General features: G+C 37.7%; 1 protein-coding gene across 2 annotated transcripts in view; it reads left to right on the top strand.

The window, feature by feature from the left end:
• The window catches only part of pitpnc1a (phosphatidylinositol transfer protein cytoplasmic 1a), a 62,738-nt gene extending 41,942 nt beyond the window's left edge, over window positions 1-20,796 (top strand). For both annotated transcript variants that reach the window (XM_044101149.1, XM_044101148.1), the window contains exons 2-9: window positions 7,990-8,138; window positions 12,365-12,453; window positions 13,215-13,222; window positions 13,933-14,004; window positions 15,778-15,873; window positions 17,289-17,444; window positions 18,001-18,064; window positions 19,616-20,796. In XM_044101149.1, coding sequence (XP_043957084.1) covers window positions 8,011-8,138; window positions 12,365-12,453; window positions 13,215-13,222; window positions 13,933-14,004; window positions 15,778-15,873; window positions 17,289-17,444; window positions 18,001-18,064; window positions 19,616-19,926 — 924 coding nt within the window. In that variant the 5' untranslated portion in view covers window positions 7,990-8,010 and the 3' untranslated portion in view covers window positions 19,927-20,796. The remainder of the gene's footprint in view (window positions 1-7,989; window positions 8,139-12,364; window positions 12,454-13,214; window positions 13,223-13,932; window positions 14,005-15,777; window positions 15,874-17,288; window positions 17,445-18,000; window positions 18,065-19,615) is intronic.
• The last annotated feature ends 167 nt before the right edge of the window (window positions 20,797-20,963 follow it).

The raw sequence follows: 20,963 nt of genomic DNA, 5'->3' as shown, positions 1-20,963 counted from the left end.
GTGAGAATGTCTGCAAATTTTAGAAAAATTACAGAAAAAAAAACTTTGTAGTTCTTGTAATAAATGGAAAAGATGCACTATGGTAAATCAGAGGTTTATAAAAAAGATTTTAGTGACACTGTATATTGTTGACTGTATATTGCATGCAGTCGTTCCAGACAGAACGACTGCATGCAAATATTTTAAATACCATTGTTTCTTTCAAAAGAGCCTTCCGTCCAGCAAAGATGAAAGTACCTACTGTTTTCCCGTTGAGCCAAACAGGTGATTTTGTTAAGGGTTGGCAATTTTGGTTGAGAAGTTAAGCTAAGTAATGCTGATATCCATCAGCACCTCCTCAATTCATTCCTCTGTTTCAAACAACATGAAAACAGATAAAGACAGATGTAACAATAGTGTTGACAGGCAGTTAAAAAAATAACTAAAATGTTTTTGTTTTGCTCAGACTGAGTGAGGGTGAAGAGAAGTGCTCTTTGCTCTGTTTGCTGCCGTTATGTATCAAATGTTGTTGCAGTCATTGTGTAAAATGTTCCAGGCATATCAGGATTCTGATTTTATGTTTGCATATTTTCCTCTTGACAAGAAGAGAAAAATGATCCTATTGTTAAGAATGTGTTAACCCTGAGGCTTATAGGATTTTGATTGTGTTTCCCCTCCTGCAGAGCTCAGCTCAACTTGGCCTTGCTACATTCTCACATACCAGATGTATTTTTTGTCTTCTAAAAACAGGAAGTTATTTGCAAATTCACCAATCTTCTTGTGCTGTCATGTCTGTTGGTGCTCCCTGAAACGACAGTGAGCACAAACATGCAATCAGTGTACAAGCTTTGTAAAAGTTGTTCTTGCGGTTTTGCACAAAAATAGACCAGAATTTTTGGTTGTGGGCATGTTTTCCTATCGCTAGGAGCGAATGAAAACAGTGTAACACACATGCTGAGATTTTATCTCTCCATCACGGTAGTGTCATGCAACGCTGCTTTTGATAATCAGTTCGTCTTGTTCCTGGAAGAAGAATTTGAAAAGATATCATTATGGGAAAAGTCAAGTAAGGGGAAATACATCTGATTAATTTTCAAGTCAAAGCTTTTCCTTCACCCCAGTAGTGCTTGATGACTATACTTTAAGAGAACTTTCACAGAATCAAAATAATCTGATTATACAACAGTATCAGTCAGGAGAAGAATACGAAAAATGTGCATAAATATAGCTGCCGTGGCATAAAGACATTCTTCAATAATGCAAAAACTCTCTAAGCTAATAATAATAATGTTTGAATACATTTTGTGCTGATTATATGGTCTTCTGTGTTTTGGCATTCAGAGCATTGCAATCACAAAGTATCAGCACACCAGAAACAGTAAGTTTTGCAGCACTATCGTCTATATTATAATTCTTTAAAATCTGTGCTTCTTCTGATATGAGATCAACACAGATGGTTGAAAATTGAAAAATTGAAGAGGGGAAAGACTCTAGAAGTGAAAGTCATTGGAGAAAAAGATGAAGGAGACACTGATATGATAAATGAGAAGAGAAGCATTAGTAAAGGGCAGCTTCAATCAAGTCCTGTTATGTAATGCCAGTTTCCTGAACATCTTCTTTTTAAAAACATTTTCCTCATTTTTTTACTCTCTTTAACTAAAATCAAATCTCTTCAGTCTATGTCTCCCCTTGATTTTCTGATCTCCTTTTTACATATGCATAAACACAACATTCCCTTTGGCTCCTCAGCGCGCCGTCAGGCAGAAAGAAAAGATGATGCACACATAGGTGATGTGTAGTGAGTGTTCATAGCTTTTTATAAGCTCTAATTCAGTGACCCCAGATGCTGCATAGATCCAGAATTGGAGGACTGGGTGGGAATAAAATGTGAGTAGAGCAGAAGGCATGACTGGAGGAGGCTTTCTCACACCTGCAGCACAAGATACACCACAGCGGGATGTTGAAAAAGGGTCGTCTGTTCTGCTTTTGTTTTCATTTCTGAAAGATGATCATTTATTATTCCAATGATGTTCTACCCTGTTAGGTTAATACCAAATAAAATCCAGAGAAAATTATCTTTTTGTAGCAGCAACATTTTAATAGTAAAAGAGTGTAGAGCACACATGACTCAGTTTTGAAATGTAAATAAAACATTCATGTCCAGTGCTTTGCACTACTCAGACTGATGCTTTTTCATATTTTGTCACATCGTAGCCTCAACACATATCATTTGGATGTGGTGTGAGATTCTAACCCAAAATAGATCACAGCATTGACATTGGAGGAACATCACACAAGTATCTTCTTTACAAAATAGCTCAAATTAGATTGGATGAAGAGTTACTGGGAAATTAAATGTTCTCGTCTTGGCACAGGTTCATGTCTGTACTTTAACAACATATCTGAATGCTTTGATTAAAAACACTTCATTGCAGCTTTTCATGCATTTTTAGACACTTTGTCTTGCTGAAAGGGGAACCTCTGCCCCAATCCAAATCCCTAACAGGTAGTACTCAGTTACTGCCATACATTTAGCTTCTCATCTATTTCTCCATTCCTGACTCACAGCCATCTCCTTTCAGAAGCAAAGGATTTTCCACTGGAAGATGCTTGCTTCTTACTTTGTGTTGGTCTATAAAATAAAATACAACAACGTTTGCGGGGGTATGAAGAAACCTGCAGCCAGCATAAACCTCCAAATCACATATACCTAAATAGTTTTCTTAAAACAATGTTAACAAGTGTTCTTGAGTGAGGCTGTGAACATTGCAAGTCAGCCCGTCGACCAGTGTTGTACATAATCCATTTGTGTTGAGCTACTGCACCATATTGCTGCCTTGCACCAGCTGTCATCCTCTGCATCCTGTCACCAGCCCTTGGTCACCTTCTACAGTGAGTGAATTTATCAAAGCTTCACAGGGAATTAACACTCACCTTGACTTTATGCTGGTTCAGCAAGCATGGAGTAAAATACAGTCTGTGTGGGGCGTTTGGCCTCAGCAGCATTCCCACGTTTCTGCTGATGCAGCAAGGAGCAAAATGTGTGTGTGTGCTCTCTTGCACTTTATTCATTGTGGGGGAAAACCCAGTAGTAGAGGTTCAAGGGTTTAGAGGCTGCAAAGTGAGGGAGCATTGCCTGAGTTTAGGAGTTAATTACATGTTTCTGAGTGTGTATGTTCCTGTCACTCGTTGAAAAGAAGTTGCTGAAGTGTGATCAGCTGGTGCTTTTACTTCCTAGTGTTTTTTTTTTTGTTTTGTTTTTTTTTCCATGTTGACTTTCTGTTTAACTCGGGTTTATTGTAGGATAATAACTGAGTCTGTGCACACTGTTTGTGTGACAGATGCTTGAGAAGTACCAGCATCTGCCAGAGAGCTAAATCTGTCTTAATGAGCTCTGCAGGCTTCCCATCACACATTATATCTCTGGTGTCTGGTTTTAAATTGAGGTGAATCTTGAGGTCAGGATGTATTCTATTCTGAATCAATTAAAACATGAATACTATTTTAAAACTATATGAACTTCTCTGCTTTGCTGTTGGCCCCGAGGTTTATGTAAAGTAATATCAATTCCTTTTGTTCGATTTTCTTTTTCAAAATATATCTGTGTATCTGTGCAAATGGAAAAGTTTTCATAGAAATTCTATAACTGCACCACTTAAGATAATTTCTTGGAGTACGTTTGTTACTTTCATTCAGATTTGTTCTTTAAAAAACGTCCTGTATTTGTCTCTAGCTGAAACAGCTTGTTTGGAGGAGTAATTTCTGGATTTGGAAGGATTGTTGCCGATTTAAACATTTGTTATGATGCCAAACCATAATAAGAACCTTAACATCTCAAAATCTCAAATAATACCTCATCCAAAACCTACATCCCAGATGAGTTTAGAGGGAGGCATCATGGATGCAGAGCAGGAGTAAATAAGGGAGAGAGGTGAAGGAAGTTCAGGTCAAAGTTCAAAGGAAAATCTTCAGCAAACAATCCTAGGAATTCAATATTAAGAACTGGATGAAAGGTCATGTTAATGGCATTTTTCTGCTGACCTTTGTGACTATGCAAAATAAACAAGTGTGATCTCTACAACCCTGATAATACTGTTGGTAAAATGGGTACCAATAATTATGTCATATGGGATTGTGTTGAAAATAATTTCCCAACATATTTCATTCATTTCTTTAGCAGTGCCGTGTTACTATATTAAAATGTTTTGGGGGTTTTTAAGTTTTATCAGTGGTGCCAATAAAATACTCCCCCAAAAATGCTAATTTATTTTTGTGCGTCCTGTAAGATGCCCACGATATGTTTAATTCCCTCTGTAGATTTTACTCTTTAGCGAATGTAAGATGAATTGTAATGAAGCTCAACGGCTATATAAACGTCTCTCAACATGAGCACGCTCATTTATCCACACAATGCTGAGCTCTCAGGACTGTAATTATTCTGTCCATGCACAAATTTTAATTACATCTTATCACTGGGCCCACTATTGTCTCGCGTTCGTTGCTGTGAGTGTGTGCGCTCCTTAGAATTCTGGTTATCTTCTCACAGTAACAAATTTCTTGGCTGAAGCACATTTACCAGTTTCCCACCACCAGCTGCTGTGTTAGAAAAGGAGACAGGCAGAGAGACACGCAGAGTTTGGGCTTTTACGTGATCTGTTTGATATTTCTCTCTGAAACATGCACTTGGTGTTGCATCATGAAAAACACATTCACCAACCTGCATGACTTTTATTTTAGAAACAAGATTCCTGAATGTAATCTGGTGTCTTTTTTGCTTTTCTTTGCTTCCAGAGAGGCCTGATTACCATTTGTTGATTGCTTTACTTAATATCACTACGTCTTTTTCCGTAGCTTTCTTTTGAAATTAACTTTGCTTGAACTCATGATTTTCTTTCAGTGTGGTGTGAAAAATAAAAAGATTCATCATGCGAAATCAAACAGGTTAAAATAACAGCATGTTTGTCTTTCAGTTAGAAGACATAAGGCAACATGGAAATGAAGGATAAGAGTCAATCATGATTTTGACTGTATTTGATTCCTCCTTCTGGTTTCATTCATTTACATGGTCCTTCAGTTGATGTACTTGCACTAGGAAGGTCTGTGAGAATTGGCACAATTCCCTACCACAGTTTTAATAAATTCATGCTGTGAAGAGTGACTGAATTGCTGTAACAGACCAAACATGGTGAGCTCAGAGCACAAATTGAACATGAACAAGAGAAGAAAAAGAGAAAAAAAGTGTAAAAAAAAACAAAAAAAACAGGCAGACACATTCAGTGACATGTGGGATTGTACAATTACACCTGAACATAGAACAAAAATATACTTTCATCTTGTCAGCCCTTGATCCTACCCAACAACTCTGTTGTCCGACAGAGAAAGAGAAATAATAACCGATTATTCATGGCCACTCTGTCTTGAGTCAAGGCCGCTTCTCCTATTTTGTCATTTGATGGAGATTTCCAAAGACTACAATGAAAAGTGTTTCTCATTCATCAGCTGCAGCTTTTAGGTAAACAACAGACGGAGCCAAAGTAGGGAGACTGGCACAATAGCTGGCCTGTGTATACAAAATGTCCAAAAACCTGAATTAATGAAGGGCGACAGAAAGAGGATGGTGCTTCATGTTAATTCTCTCCGGTTTGCCATCAGATTGATCAGGGCATTGCTTAGTGGTCCTCCCGAGTGGCCACTTTGCCTCTGTGATTTCCATCCAGTGTGGAGATTTATGTGCACTCTCTATGCAAGCTGATGTCACTTAAGAAGTGTATGTCCCAATTTTTTCACTTGTCTGTTCCTCGCTACCAGAGTGGATTAAAAAGTGCGGACAAAAGAATGCATTGGCTTCGCTGTAGTTTGCTTTGAATCTACAGATTTGCTTGCACTTGAAAAGTACAGGTTTAGTGGCAGATTTTATAATGTGCTCCTCACCACTCTTTGAGTAGTTTGATCATAAGGTTGGTCATCTGGCCTCACACAGGGATACCTGTACAGTGTCATAAAACAGCAGGGAATAAGTCCTGCATCCTTGAGACTGAAGTTTTTGTTTCCCCCCTGACCCAGAACTTGTCAAGATCAGAGCTGTCCTCTTTAACATGAAGCAGAAGCAAAAGGCAAATGACAAGACCATGTGTGCTGAGCTCCACAAAATCTTTGATGCATAACAATCGCTTGACTCAGTCTTGATTAAATAATTTTATTTATTTTTTTTTGTGCCTTTGGTATTTCATCTATTCAGTGGTGGTTTCTGACATGGGTTATATGGGCACTTGCCCAGGATGGCATTAAAAAAGAACTAGAAGATAAAATGTATCTTCTTTGTCAGCTGTGCCCTGAACAAGTTTGCTACCACTTGTATACATGTGTAGTGAAAATAAGTTTCCCTTGTGTAACGTAAATGAATATTAAAATGACTAATTATGAGTGTGTTAATAATGAGATTAGGTCACAAAATTCCTGGTTTGACTGCTGGAGGGAGTGGGAGTGTAAAAACTCACAACCAAGTAGTGCAAAATTAGTGAAGTTATTGATATTATTATCGATAATATTTACAACAATGTATACAGACAGGTACTTCAAATAGCCCATGAAATCCATCCATCCATCCATCCATTTTCTATACACCCTTCTTCCCTAATGGGGTCGGGAGGGTCGCTGGTGCCTATCTCCAGCTGCGTTCCAGGCAGCTGGAGATAAAACAATGTTGTCATTTAGGCTGTCATGACAAATTATTAGCAAACAGTGGTAAACCTGTGTATCTCAAGAACCCAGAGCTATGTTAGGTGTTTTTAGGAGCATAAAAATCATAGAAATTAATCCAGTTTTAGTGAGAGTCTTCCTCTTTACTTAGAGTAGTGCTTGGTTATTTTACAGTGCTTTATGATATTTATTAGGAAGAGAACATATCCTTTCACTATTTTGCTTCACATGTATATAAAACATATTTACGTGTTTACATTTGTGGAGCACCTCAAAAACATTCGTTATTTTTGGTTAAATAAATTTCTGATTGATCAACCAGTAATGAGTTCCTTCCTCTATTACACCTGACTGGTGACAGTGTTGTTGTGACAGTCATATTTCTGCCAGACTCCAACAGCTGTGCAGTCGGAAACACCACCGTCAAAATCCCTGCTGGGACTTCTTTATCACACCTCATTAGTTTCCTCTCATAGTCAACAGACAGAAAAAAACTGGCATTGCACAACAAGTTACACTTCAAGCGTGTTGCCCGATTTAAAGTAGCTCTGTTCTATTCCACTACACTATCATATTTCTGTAATGTCCATTCCTGGGACAGAGTCCTTGTCTTTTTTTTTTTTCCACAAGCTTAACACAGCTATGCTTAGTTGGGGCCTACACGGTTGAGTGTGTGTGTGTCAGCTGAGTCCTACATGACCCCTTAGCATTTCAGCACAGCAACATAAATCACTGGGCTAGATCTGTTTCCTAGGCACGGAAATAGGTCTACAAGCAGTTGGAAATCTCTGTCATGGAGCATCCCTTCTCCACTGTCTGTCGTTCTCCGTATGTATGGAAAATAGTTGCCATGTGACACCCAAGTCCCACCTGTCAAAGCAGCTCAAAGTGACATTGTGACAGAGCCAAGTGTGTCAGTCAGAGCTGAGTGAAGGATTGTGGGTGTTGACTGATTTATCACGGGGAGGCCGTGGGAGAGGGTCACTGAACCTGTTGCTTCTGTTTTTGTTGTTGTCCTGTTTGATAGGGATTGTTACTATGGCGCAGACAGCCTCAAGCAGGACTACCTTTGTTTCTTAATCCTGATAATCCTTCTGCTGCAGTAAAGAACACGAGCAGTAAAAATACTGTTTTCAATTTAATAATTTTTTTCATTTAATCATTTATTCTCGCTTTATTATCCAGATGCGTGGCCTACTTTTGCTCCAGTACAAGCGCTGACTGTTCAGATTGGCCAACATGAATGTCTAATTATCTTTATTAAATTCAACAATTTAACAGCAAGCTTGTCTGCTCTCTCTTGTCATTCAGTACCGTATCGGCCAGCTGTACATGATCAGCAAACACAGCCATGAACAGAGTGAACGTGGAGAAGGTGTGGAAGTGGTGCAGAACGAGCCCTACGAGGATCCAGAGCATGGATCAGGCCAGTTTACAGAGAAACGGATCTACCTCAATAAGTGAGTATTATTGCTGTAGTCATCTCAAAATGCAACTATGAAATAAATTATTTCAAATAATTTATAAGACCTTATAAATAAATGGTTTTTCCTTTTTGTTGTTGTTTTTTTTAAAATAGTGTTATTGTAAATGGATCGATTATTAACGAAGTTTTTATAGTATTTTCCATTTTGTTTTCCTCTTCCGTTATTTATGCCCACTGGAATCATGTTTGAGTTTAAATTACAAAATTTTTTATTAATAGGACTAATTTATACAAGCACCTATGTAAATTTGGTGCTACATATCGGCTTTACATGTTGGACTAAGCATTCTAGTCATGTTTCAGTAATGAACGAAGCAAAAATGTAATCTGATCCATTTTTTTCATCATCCTTCTGCATATTTTTCCGCTGAAGTGTTTGACCCTCTGACAAATTTGATAAGCATGAAATTGAGGATCTGATTGTCTCTAACTGAATTGGCTGCTGTGTGTAATTTCATTCCAATTTATGAATTGACTTTGAAAATCAGACTTTATCACTGGCTTCAAAGACGTTTTTATTTATTTATTTATTTTTCCTTTCTCTCATAAACAGAGCAAGAAAATATAGGATTTTTTCATATAAGAAATATGAACACTTAGACTTTTATCGAGAAGACTGATGGGAAGAATCTCACTGAAAGCAAACCCTCTGATTTCATTTTTCCAAGCTATAAAGTTAAAGATATAGAGGTAAATGGAAGAGCTGGGGGAGAACTCAAAAAGATAGGAGTGGGGTGGATTTATCAAAGAATGTTTTTGAATACAATAGGTTCTGTACTTTTCTGTGTTTTAATAAGTCAGGCCCTATTATGTTCAGCTTTTGACCCGTTACAATGTGCAACCTTACTGCTGCCCATTCAGAGAAGGTACTAAATCCCACCACTAAACCTTAAATCTATCAGTCATGGTAATGTAATTTGAAACGACTGATTTCCATCATGAAGTAGCAACTCAGGCCCAGCTGTGCCGCTTTGTAGCGGGGATGATTTAGATGTTGAGCACTGAACCGAGGTAGGACATGGGTGGCAGTTTAATCCTGCTGACAATCAACATACTGTAAATTGCACAACGAGGTCAAAGTAATTTTAGCCACTGAGTTGTTTCCGCTCTCTCTCAGAGTGCATTTTGAACCGCTAAATGGGCATCAAACGTATTTATAATAAAAATTCTGAGGGGCCTGAAGACAAAGCAGTTGCATCGAAGGTATTAAATTGTATTTTTATGTATTCTATTTGTAGTGGATATCCTGATTTTAATAGCATAATCTTTCACATATAGAAAGAAATATTTTTATACCCCTTGCACATTTAGTTAATTTACAACAAGCTTCAAATTATAAACTTGTCATAGTTTCAGTGTGAATCCAGCTATCCTGTAAATGTCTCAGCGATAACTGGACCTAAACAAAGACCAAGGAACAAAGCAGATAGGTCATGGAGAAAGAAATGGGGATGTTTAAAGATCAATAAGCTTATTAGACAAAACCTCAACCTATAACCATTTCTTACATAACTGTTCATCTCCACTAAAGCATGGTTTTGGCAGAATCATGTTGAGGGGATTATTTTCTTCAGCTAAAACTGTTAACCTGGCTAGAGGCTGCAAAAGGCTTAAAAATGATGTGGAGAATTACCTTCCAGCAGGAAAATGACCTGAAGCACACATCCAGGTTAGATCAGAGCCTCTTTATTTGTTAGAATAGGACAGATTAATTTATTCAGATTAATTCAGATTAATATATTGTGTTGCTTTCAAACAACACAAGGATTCAAGAACTTTCATTAAATCTACATCAGTACATGTTGTGTTTTATTTTCTCTAAAGAAACTTCAATGTGATTTTGAAAGTTTGCTTTGGGGCGTCATAATCCTGAATCATCCCTCATCTTTCAGCCCTCCAGACCTGAATTTCTCTTTACAACCAATATTTTAGTGTATCCAGAGACAGCGATGGTGTTATCTGTAAGTGTCATCTTCACACCAAATTATGGTGTATTTTAGAGCTAAATGGTGCAAGTGGCTGACAGTCTCTGGTGACATTTAACTGTAGTTCTGGGTATTTTTTATTCCTCTTTCTAGCTCTACTGGTGCAACAGGAGTTTGAATGATTCATGTTTCCTTCACTCTGATTTTGCTTCTTTGCAAAATGAATGTTTGCAAAATATGATACATAATTACAATTTCCTTGGGAATTCATAAGAGAGAAAACATGTTATGACACCGATGGAAAGGGTGTTTAAAGGTTAATTGTCATTTCCTTTTATTGAGTTATAAATAATGAGAAATTATATAACCTAAGGTTTTTGATGACTTACATTTGCTTTAATGTAAGGAATTTGCTTTTAGCTTTCTTCTGGACTTATGGTTTTGCACTTTTGCAAAAGTTTGTCCATTTGTTTTAGTGCTGATAACAAAAAATCCAAGGTGAGGACAGTCTGTTAAACAAACACCTGATTCCAGTCACTCCCAGAGGACGGTGGCAGAAAGAGAGGAGCAACACCATGAGACAGGTGAAGTGGTTATAAATGACAAGTGAGTGTGCCTCAGGGACAAATGAACTGTCATTCACGGTCCTAGAAGAGAAGAAGACTACATACATGTTGGTGTGAGTATGCAGTAAGTCTGCTTGTCTCTGTGTGGGGACACAGAGGGAGATGAGGTCAGCGTAAGTGATGGATAATTTGAGCAATCGCCGTCAGACACCAAGAAAGCCTCTCTCCGCCCACAAACCACCTGTTACTGTGTTATAGCTGCAGTCTGTGCGCGTGAATGTACGTGTGTGGCACTTGTAAATAAAGCAGTGTGAGGACACGGGACATGTGACCGGCCTGCTATGTTTGTATAGTACACTCTGGCTGTCTGACAGAGAAGAGGAGCCGGAGGAAACCACCAGTCTTACGTCCCTGTGGTCTCAATGGTCTCATAAAACCCTGGTTAGCTTAGCACACACGGTTTCTTGTAAAAGCCATTTTTTTCCCCTTGAGAGTTCCCAAATTCTGTCACATTTTAGAAAACCAAACACTGTAATGTGCTTATTTTGAAATGTTATTATTAGTAGTATTTTGTAACTGCTGGTTATATATTTCACAAATCTGCTCTTGCTCACAAGACCCCATTTAAAGTTTACCACAAGAAGTTTGGGCGTGAATAGAAGAGGCTCTGGTCAAATGAGACCAAACCCTTGGCTACTTTTAGACCTGCATGCAAAATGTTGTCTGTAGCAGAGCATGTTCATGTTCTAGATAACCTCAGAATCCAAAGCTAAGGCCAAAGAATGTTTTATGAGATGTAAAAACTGATGTACACAGATGCTCTCCATCCAGCGTGACTGAGCTCAGCTTTTTTTGCAAAGAAGGATAGGCAATATATAGAGAAACCAAGTGTGTCGTACACTTTTCAGTTTTCTATGTGCAAAAATGATAATTATTGATTTTCTTGCACTTCACAATTAAGTACTACTTCTGCTTTGTCTAAAATGCAATAAGAAAGTCTGAAAATATTTAAGGGATATGAATACTTTCAACAGAGACTGTGTTACAGGAAGGTACCAGTGATGTATGTAAGTGCTATAAGAATCAGCTTTAATATTATAACAAGTGAAACCTGGTCTTGTTAATCAAATGGATGCATCCGAAGCTGGATATTGATGTTCAGGACAAATCTAATCTGAGTCTAACTGCTTCTGATCAGATTCAATTATAAATTTCTGCTCTTTTACTTTCCTTCATGTCTTTGTTGAACTGTGATGACTGTTGTAATACCAAACGTATCAAAGTTTAAAATTTCAGTCATTTCCTTTATATTCATCAACAGTTTGTCCTGTTTCCCAAATCTCTGGCCCGTCACTTCTTCCCTTTTTTGTTTATAGAATCCATTTTTGAAGAGAAATGGATGCTCCTCTGTATTTTTCTTCTTATTAACCCTCCATGCCTCTCTCTATATCTGTCTCAGTGTCTGCAGTGAAAGTCCCCAGCAGGGTTTGGTGTAATCCCTGTGATCAGCTTTCCCAGGGGCCATCATGCCCTCATTGTATGGTCTTCATTATGGCTCTTATTGCTAGTTATGGTTGATAGACCAAAAGAAAAGAGTTGAGAAACTTGAAGTGAAGACTAATTTCAATCTGCTACACTTAAGCTGCTTGTCTCACGAATTTATTTTCTCAGCTTGCCAATCTAAACTTTCTTCTTTCTATGTGTTTTAGCAAGCTGCCCAGCTGGGCCAGGGCAGTGGTTCCTAAAATTTTCTATGTCACAGAGAAGGCCTGGAACTACTATCCATACACCATCACAGGTAATCATTTTACTGAAAATCCCTCTTCTTTCATCTATGGACATTTTTTCCAACCCTTATTGTGTCAGAGTTACATAATCAGAAATCACAGTCAGTTTAAAATGACACAAAAACTGTTTGCCATTTAAATCCCATCTTTTAAATGCATGAAACATCAGAACCTGAGTTTAGTGTGGCTCTTTTCTATATTTTAAAATAACATAGACAGTTCACATGCATAAAAATTTACATGATAATGGATCAGTTTATAGTCTTTAGCTCATTTGCATTTATTACCTCTTCTTGCTAGTTTAATGTTATTCATGAAAGTTCACATGAAAACATAACAAACATAATAATAATCTGCATATTTCTATGCATCTGTGCCGACAAATACATAGAAAATGATGTTTGAAAAGAGTTATATTGGCCCAAGTGATAAACTTTGTTGGATGCCTACTGGAGATGAGTTTTGATTGGCACTGGCAAGAAGGGGAGAAGCTGAAATTAACTTTTCAATATAAAATATAATTTCTTGCAGAAACTTTACATGACAGTTTATGTTACACTTACAAAATAAGGAAAACCATGCTAGAATCTATAACAATAGAGGCGTTAGCTACATAAGAGCTCTTCATACCATGCATGCTTTTACTGAGACTAAAATGTTATTTCTGAGGCCTGATGGTACATGCGGCTTCATTTCTTTGTTCTCTTTTACCCATCTCTTTCTTTCTTCTCACCTCTTATTACTGTCCATTACACTGATGGCCTCTGGTCAGAGTACACAGTGAGTATTTTCACTTTCTGCGCAGTGTATACACACCCACACATTATGATCCAAGGCACTTTGATCTAACATCTGACATGTAAGTTGAAAGAGAGCGTACCAAAACATGTCCTTGAGAACATGTTATATGTTTTTTGAATTCACTTTTTTGGTCCATCATCTGTATTTTCAATTTCTTCTTCTTCTCACATTGATGGTTGTTACAGAATGGCAGATCATTTTATCAGACTCCATTTTCAAATAATATTTAATTAAATAATTTCTTAAATGACACAATTACTGTATCATATTAAACACACAACTGGGTTTATTCAATGTAAATGACTGTTAGGTTATATTATGAGAATTTCAAACCTATTTCTGTAGTGGTTACTGCTGAAAGATTATATCTTAGTCTGATATTGCCAAAGCACATCATCACAGTTAAATTTGCCATGGAGTTCGAGAAACATTTTTGCATTTGTTGTGGTAGAGGATAATTTGTCTGGCGTTACCCTCAAACAACCAATTCAAATTTAAATGTTGTCCAGTGAAGGTTTGGTAATCTTTAGTAGAGGAAAGTCTCAGACACAGATATTTAAAGTTCCAGGTCATTGTTTTGTGTGATTATGTCCAAAAAAGATTACTTACTTATTTTCTGATAAAAGACATCATGGTGCAAAACATTGTCTTACCATCTGAGACTTTTTTTTTTTTTTTGCTCCCTCCAGTGCTCCTTCCTGCCCAAGTTTTCCATCCACATAGAGAGCAAATATGAGGATAACAAAGGAAACAATGATAATGTAAGTACAGCTCAGTATCTCAAGCTCTTTGTGAAGAACTGTGCGCGCATCTCAATTTTTCAATTGGGTTTAGATTGCTGCAGCTTCTATTTCTCTGTTGTCTGTTTTATTGCTTCATCATTTTATCAAACTCCATCTTCACCACCTTCATGCTTCGAGACCTCGCCATCAAATTATATGAATTGCTTTTGTCTGAGGATTACTGAATCATTGTGACTGTGAGATATAAAGAGAAAGGAGACTTGGTCTGCTCTACTCATATTCCAGCAGGATTTTCAGATAGTAGAATATGTTCAGTACTTTTCAGATGAATTGCCACAAATCAATGTTTTATACAAACTTCATGAGTGAAAGACTAAAAATAGTTTTAAATCCCACAATCCTAATTCTGCTGGAAAAAAATGTAAACCCTTTAGATTTTACTGCAAAAATTTTTTTGCAGTTTTGCAGTTTTGCAAGCAGAATCTACTCAAAATTACATGTTATTTTTACAGTTCCACATCCCAGAATTGAAACTCTATCTGTTTATATTTGCAGAAAACATTTAATTATACAGAAAAAATAAACATCCAGTAACTGAAAGAACAAGCTTGTTAAACAGAGAATGCAACTGTCACTCCTAATGTAAAGTTTAATTAAGTCAAAATTGTTTAATCTAGCTTGGCATGTTTTATCATCATATATCTAAGAAAGAGAAAGGGATTTGTTGCATGTAAACAACAACTCTTAACTTTGTTCAATTCATTAAACAAAACAATCAATAAGTATGCATTTTGTTGATAAGGAAACCATTAGGACACCCTGCCCCCTAACAGCTAGTAAATATTTAAATTCTACACTCATTTATCTGAAAAACATTTATCCACAATTCCAATTATTTGTCTACATTATCTCTTTAAAACTTCCTCCTGAAACTTTCTGGTTTAATTAGAACCTAAAAAATTCCTTCTTGGTCCCCTCTCATTAGACTAAAAGAAAATATGAAAGTGTGTTAAAAATAGAGATTTAAAACTTTTTAATGCCAAATTAATAGTACATAGACAATAATATTGAAGAACGTCTTTAAGGAAGACATGTCTCATGTCTTCTGCAACATGAAACGGTGTCCTCGCATTTCAGTTTGTAAAGCTTTTCATCACATCTGAACGCATCCTACTTTGTTTGTGCCTGTCCTTCAGGGCCACTTGATGCTTTGATTGGCAAAAAGAACAAGTTCGAGTTACGCAATATTGCCTCAATCTATGCTTCAGGAAAAAGCAAATGCCTGCAGCTCCCCTCGGTGGCATGTGACGAGAGGTGCACCCAAATTCTGCTGGTGTCACAGATGGTCATTATTTCACATTTGAAGCTGACTAGAGCAAATGGGGCAGCAGACTTGTTCAGTGGAGGGGCTTTCTCCTTACGCTTCAGACTTAACGCCTCACTGCCGCCACCATTTGTCCTCTTGCTTCTCTTCTTTCTTTTCCAGTCACCATCATCGTTTTCAGTAATCTATCCATTCATCTTTCTGAATTTTTTCCCGTTTTGTAGCACCAATATATGAGACTAAAGGGAGTTTATTCACGGCTTAGTGACACTAACGTATGAAGCTGTTCGGATAAGACAAGATAATCGTTCTTGTGTTAATTACTAAGAAGTCACTGAACATAAGGTTCAACTCACATCTTATTTAGAATCTTGTCTAAGAAAAAACAGTCACATGACACAACCAGCACAGCCCAAAGCTTTGCTTCAACTGCTAACAACAAAGGTGTGTGTTTTGCTGTCCCTCAGATCTTTGGAAGTGAGCCCAGAGAGGAGGAAACAGAAGTGTGTTTTGTGGACATTGCCTATGATGAGATTCCTGAGCGCCACTACAAAGAATCAGAGGTGAGGAAAGAGAGGTTCCCGAATTAAAGACGTTAATCCGTGTTTTTAAAAAAATGGGGTAAAGAAAGGACAAAAGATTCAGAGTAAAACACAAAGACTAGAAATGTAGTGGAGGGATAACAGATGAGATTTTTATTATTCACTTATTTTGATCACCAGCTGGTCCTCTGCTTCATCTGAATGATGGAAGAAACACAAGCGAATGTATATGATGGGGGGAGGTGAATTAACTTATATTTGCTTGCACGTGTGCAGGCCAACCTATAAGACTATAAGCGGAGTTGTTAATAAACATATGGAGTCATGACCCTGCAGCCGTGGAGTTTTATTATTGACACCTTCACTACACACCTCCCACTGAGATCTATGCTGTTCTGCTTTTACACCTGGAAGCTAAGATTAGCTCAGAGGTTATGTCCAGAGTTAAATATAGATATCGGAAGTTGCATGTAAATATTTGATTCAAACACAGATTTAAAAATGAAGAATGTGTTTGATTCCTTCTCAAGACAAACACAGCATCATTACTGCTAATTAATTAAAGATGGGGGGGGGGGAAAGCACCCCAGTGTCTCCCCCCACTCGGCTCCTTCAGCAATTAGCAAACACCTGGTGGAACTGCACATATGCTGAGCTCTTCATACAAATACTTCTCAGCGCTGCGCTGGTAAAAACGTTGTTAAAGGGGTAATAGAAGAGCAAAGTGATCAGTTCACAAAGGCAGAGTCTTGGAAGGAGCAGTACTTTCTTAAAGAGACACAAACCCAATTTTAAGGCGTTAATTTATGAAGTCAAATTTATTTTAAGTCGTAATTGATAACATGACTGGGCTATAAAATGGATCTTGTACCTAATTCTCCCCCTTTTAAAGAGTTGAGCATCGTTATTGGGGGGAAAAAAAAACTTTAACATTTTTCCTTCCATACAGATCAAGCATTTACTGGCATTTTCTATTTTTCCTTAACATTCTTCAGTCTTTCTTCAGTGAATCTGATGACACATTTTATGCAAAGAGAAATGCAACAGGCTTCATCCACCTCCTCTACTATGGAACTCCCTGCAGGGACAAAAAGTTTCGTCTCCCACCTGCACACATTCTGTCTCGGTCAAACACGTAACCCTCAAGACAAATGAGCACCACAACATACTGAGTCCACAGGGGAGAGTGATTAATGTGCATAAGGCTTGTGATGAAGGACTCCATCTGTGAATCTCGGCTGTTCTCTATATAATTCCTGTAATGAATGCAGGTGTTCCTGTCCTGTAGGGGGGGAAGGGATCTTGTGAAATAGATAAACACCGCCAAACAACATGGCCTACCAATTTGGCTGTTTGTGGTACATCTTTTCAGAAATATGACAATAACTTGAGAAGGGTTCATTTTTCTCTACATCAGCTGCCTCGTTCTTTTGCAGGACCTTCGACAGTTTAAGTCAAAGAAGACAGACAGGGGCAATCTGCAGGAAGGCTGGATCGCCACCCAGGACCCCATCATGTGCTCGTACAAACTGGTTACAGTTAGGTTTGAAGTGTGGGGACTGCAAACACGCGTGGAGCAGTTTGTCCACAAGGTCAGTGTGAAAAACGACCTGTATTGGATTTAGATTTTTGCAACCTCACTTCATTTTTTTCAGACTTTTTGACACTCGCAGACCACTATCAGTGCCCGAGGCCTTCAATTTTCTATTGTAGAAACATATAACACATGGCAGTTAACAAAATTTGCTGTTTTCTTATCACTCTCTTTCAGTGTCTGAAATAGACCTCCACTGTTAGACCTCCCAGCAACATTTAATCCTAATATCTGCTATTTCCCAGAGGCATTTCTCACAGCTCTTAGCAGCATTTGTCCTTGGGTCAGACTGCTTCCTATTTGGCCCTTGCCTGAGGCTCCTTTTGTCACACATAGGTACACCCGGTCAGGGCTATTACTCACAGGGTTGCGCTCAGAGTGACTCATATTAATCATTTACTCCTGTGAAGGAAAAGAAGCATTAGCAACTTCAACATGTTTTCAAACTCTCACCTTCAGGGTTAAGCTAATATGATTCACATCCCCTCAACTTGAACTGCCTCCCCCTCAGCTTTGGCTGTGATTTCACCTTTTTGTTTTCTGACTTTCTTCAGGTGATACGAGATGTCCTGCTTCTAGGACACAGGCAGGCCTTTGCGTGGGTGGATGAGTGGATTGGTAAGTTTGTTACAGATGGCACCAATAAAAGTAAGAATGCTCTGATTAGTTTTTGTCTTTGAGTCGAGTGTTTTGGAATTTATAATGAACCCAAGTTTTGAATTTTTTTATTATTTTTAATAAAACTAACAGACTTCATTGGATAAGAATAATGAGGATGAAAACACAACTTTGATAAAACTTTGGATTGTGTAAAATATGTTTTGCAAAAGTATTCATACCGTTTGTAGTTGGTAATGAAAATGTTGCTAATTTGCTAATTCTTCTTAGCAAAACAGCTTAAGCTCAGTCAGATTACTTAGTAAACATCTGTTGTCAGGATTTGTCGGAGACTCAACTGGTTTATCCTTTGCTCAAGCTAAGATATTCTAACACTTGAAAATTCTTTCATGTAAATAATCATACAGCTTTAATTGTAGTCCTGGCTATTTACCAATGCCCAAATCTTTAGAAAAGACTAAAGAAAGCCATTAGCAGGTTTTTGTGCAGCATTTCCCTGTGTTTAGCTCTACATATCTTTCGAAAAACTATGATCAACTCCTATGTCAAGATTGTTTTTTTGTTTTTTTAAATAAAGTTCAAGTTTGTACAGCAAGGAGGCCATAGTACAACCTAATATTTGTACATCTTGTGTAATTTTGTTTTCTTTCTGTAATTTAAGGGTTAGTCTTTCCACCTCCTGCTCTGCTGCAACAAAATGCAATGATTGAAATAATGTTTTTCTGCCCTTTACAATAGGAACCTTCCTTAAATAATACAGAAGTTTGAGAAAAAGACAACCTTCTTGAGATAAAATTTTACACCTCTTTACATTCACCATTTTCTCATAGTCGCCAATTAACCTGAGAAAAACTGATTCTAACAAGATAATTGTACCTCAGTTTAGTCTTCATGTTTCACAGAGGAGATTTTTGTGCTGGTTTTGCAGCTCGCCCTTATTTCATAAGTTAAAACCAATTATTTACTAATTTCAGATCAGATCAAGACCACATTCTGTAATCTCACAGTTTTAACGGAGTTATTTTTTTATTTTTTATTTTTTTTACAATTTTTGACGTCACATAACTACAGTGTGTCCATGATAAAAATAAGTCTGGATGGGACAGTCAACATTGTTTTTGGGCCCATAAATATATGATTAGGGATTAGTTAAATTAGATCTATTGGTACCTAGAAAAAGTACCTAGAATGCTAGAAACTAAACTGGTTGACTAAGTTTAGTCAACCACATACTGTATAGTAAACCAACCTGTTATTCTCCTACAACATCCATTTCAAAACAGTAAAACTGGTAATTTTTCTAAAGAGGTTATACCCGTCTACCATTACATCATTATCGGAAAAAAGTTTCCAACAAAGTTTCATTTAAAACAAAGTACCTAGATACTCACAATGTCAATTTTGCCAACCAGAATACAGACGTTCAGTTGACAAAATCCCAGGCCTTTTCCCTATTTAAAGCTTTCAGGGTGTCATATTTCATAGTTTCTCTGGGCCTGAATTTGGGTGGACATTGTCACACTGTTTGTGTTAATTTCTCTATTCCATCAGACATGACCATGGAGGAGGTGAGGGAGTATGAACATGCCACACAGGAAGCTACTAATCTGAAAATTGGGACCTTTCCTCCAGCCATCTCTATCTCAGAGACCCCTCTGGCGTCCAGCGCCCGCAGCGGCCCCAACAGCGCCCCGACCACTCCCCTTTCCACTGAAGCTCCGGACTTCCTGTCTGTGCCCAAGGAGCGACCCAGAAAAAAGTCTGCTCCAGAGACCTTGACCCTGCCTGATCCAGGCCGCAGGGATTCACTCTTCAAGCTGCCAAGTTTTTTCTCCTGGAACTCCAGTCCACAACCCGAATGAGAACCGAGCCTTGCTCTCCACCTGCGGATCAGTAGAGGATGCTTGCTTTGCACATCCAACATTGCTCCCCCCTGCTCCTGGCCAGTTTAAGTGATGGAGGCTTTTCACAGTTCCGGTCATCCTTGGCCCCTCAGTCGTGTACCTGGTGTTACAGCAAAGTCAGCAGCTCCCAGAGTCTGCCCTCTCCCAAAGCCTCTGAGGTGCAAAAGCAAAGTTTGTTCAGCAAAGAACACTACAAAGAATCTCAGTCATTTTTTTGGTTTCAGCAGAACATCCATCCCAGACATCCAAGCTCAGTGTGTCTTGATTTACAATTTCATTCAGCATAAAATTTGATTTTTGCTTTTTCACCTTCAAACATCTGGATCTTTGTTAGCCGGAGGTTGTTGTTCATTCTTTATATTTATGTAGTGAGAGAGGTTTTGACGGATTGTGTTGCATAATGTGACAGTTAAATATAAAGAGTTTTCACACTCAAGTGTACAGGTATCGAGTAAGCTTGTATATCCGACATGAACGTGATTTAATCAACACAATGTCAGCACGTAAAAAGATTTAAACTCCGGTAATGAAGCTGCTATAATTTCTGTTGTGTACCATACAGACTGTTTTGTCTGTATGTGTTTATATTATCTCTGTCATATTATTGTCTCCTGGTGGTATAACTTGACATTAAGCTGCTTTTAAACTATTTGTCAATTGATCGTTACGTCTTTTTGCTGTCATACTTGATGTGTTTTACCCAAGGTTTTATCGAGTGATGTGGTGTTCAGATGCTATATTAATTTTGTTCATTTTCAAGTAAAGTTTTGTATGCAGTAAGTCAAATTAAATTATATCTGAAGCTACTAGTCATAATGTGGAGCCTCTATTAATATGATTAAATACCTTAGAACAAATATGTTTACGTCCTTCAAAGCTTTCCTATTTTGATCATTGCAGTGATAAACTTTATCAAGATTATATAAGATCAGTGGAAAGTAATTGTGCAGGGGAAGAAAAATTAAACAGTTCTATATTAACAAATAATAGCATGT

Source organism: Gambusia affinis, linkage group LG19 (assembly GCF_019740435.1).
Source record: "Gambusia affinis linkage group LG19, SWU_Gaff_1.0, whole genome shotgun sequence".
In the NCBI taxonomy this organism is placed as follows: Eukaryota; Metazoa; Chordata; class Actinopteri; order Cyprinodontiformes; family Poeciliidae; genus Gambusia; species Gambusia affinis.
Note: the sequence above shows the minus strand (reverse complement) of the source record. Positions and strands in the feature narration are given on the sequence as shown.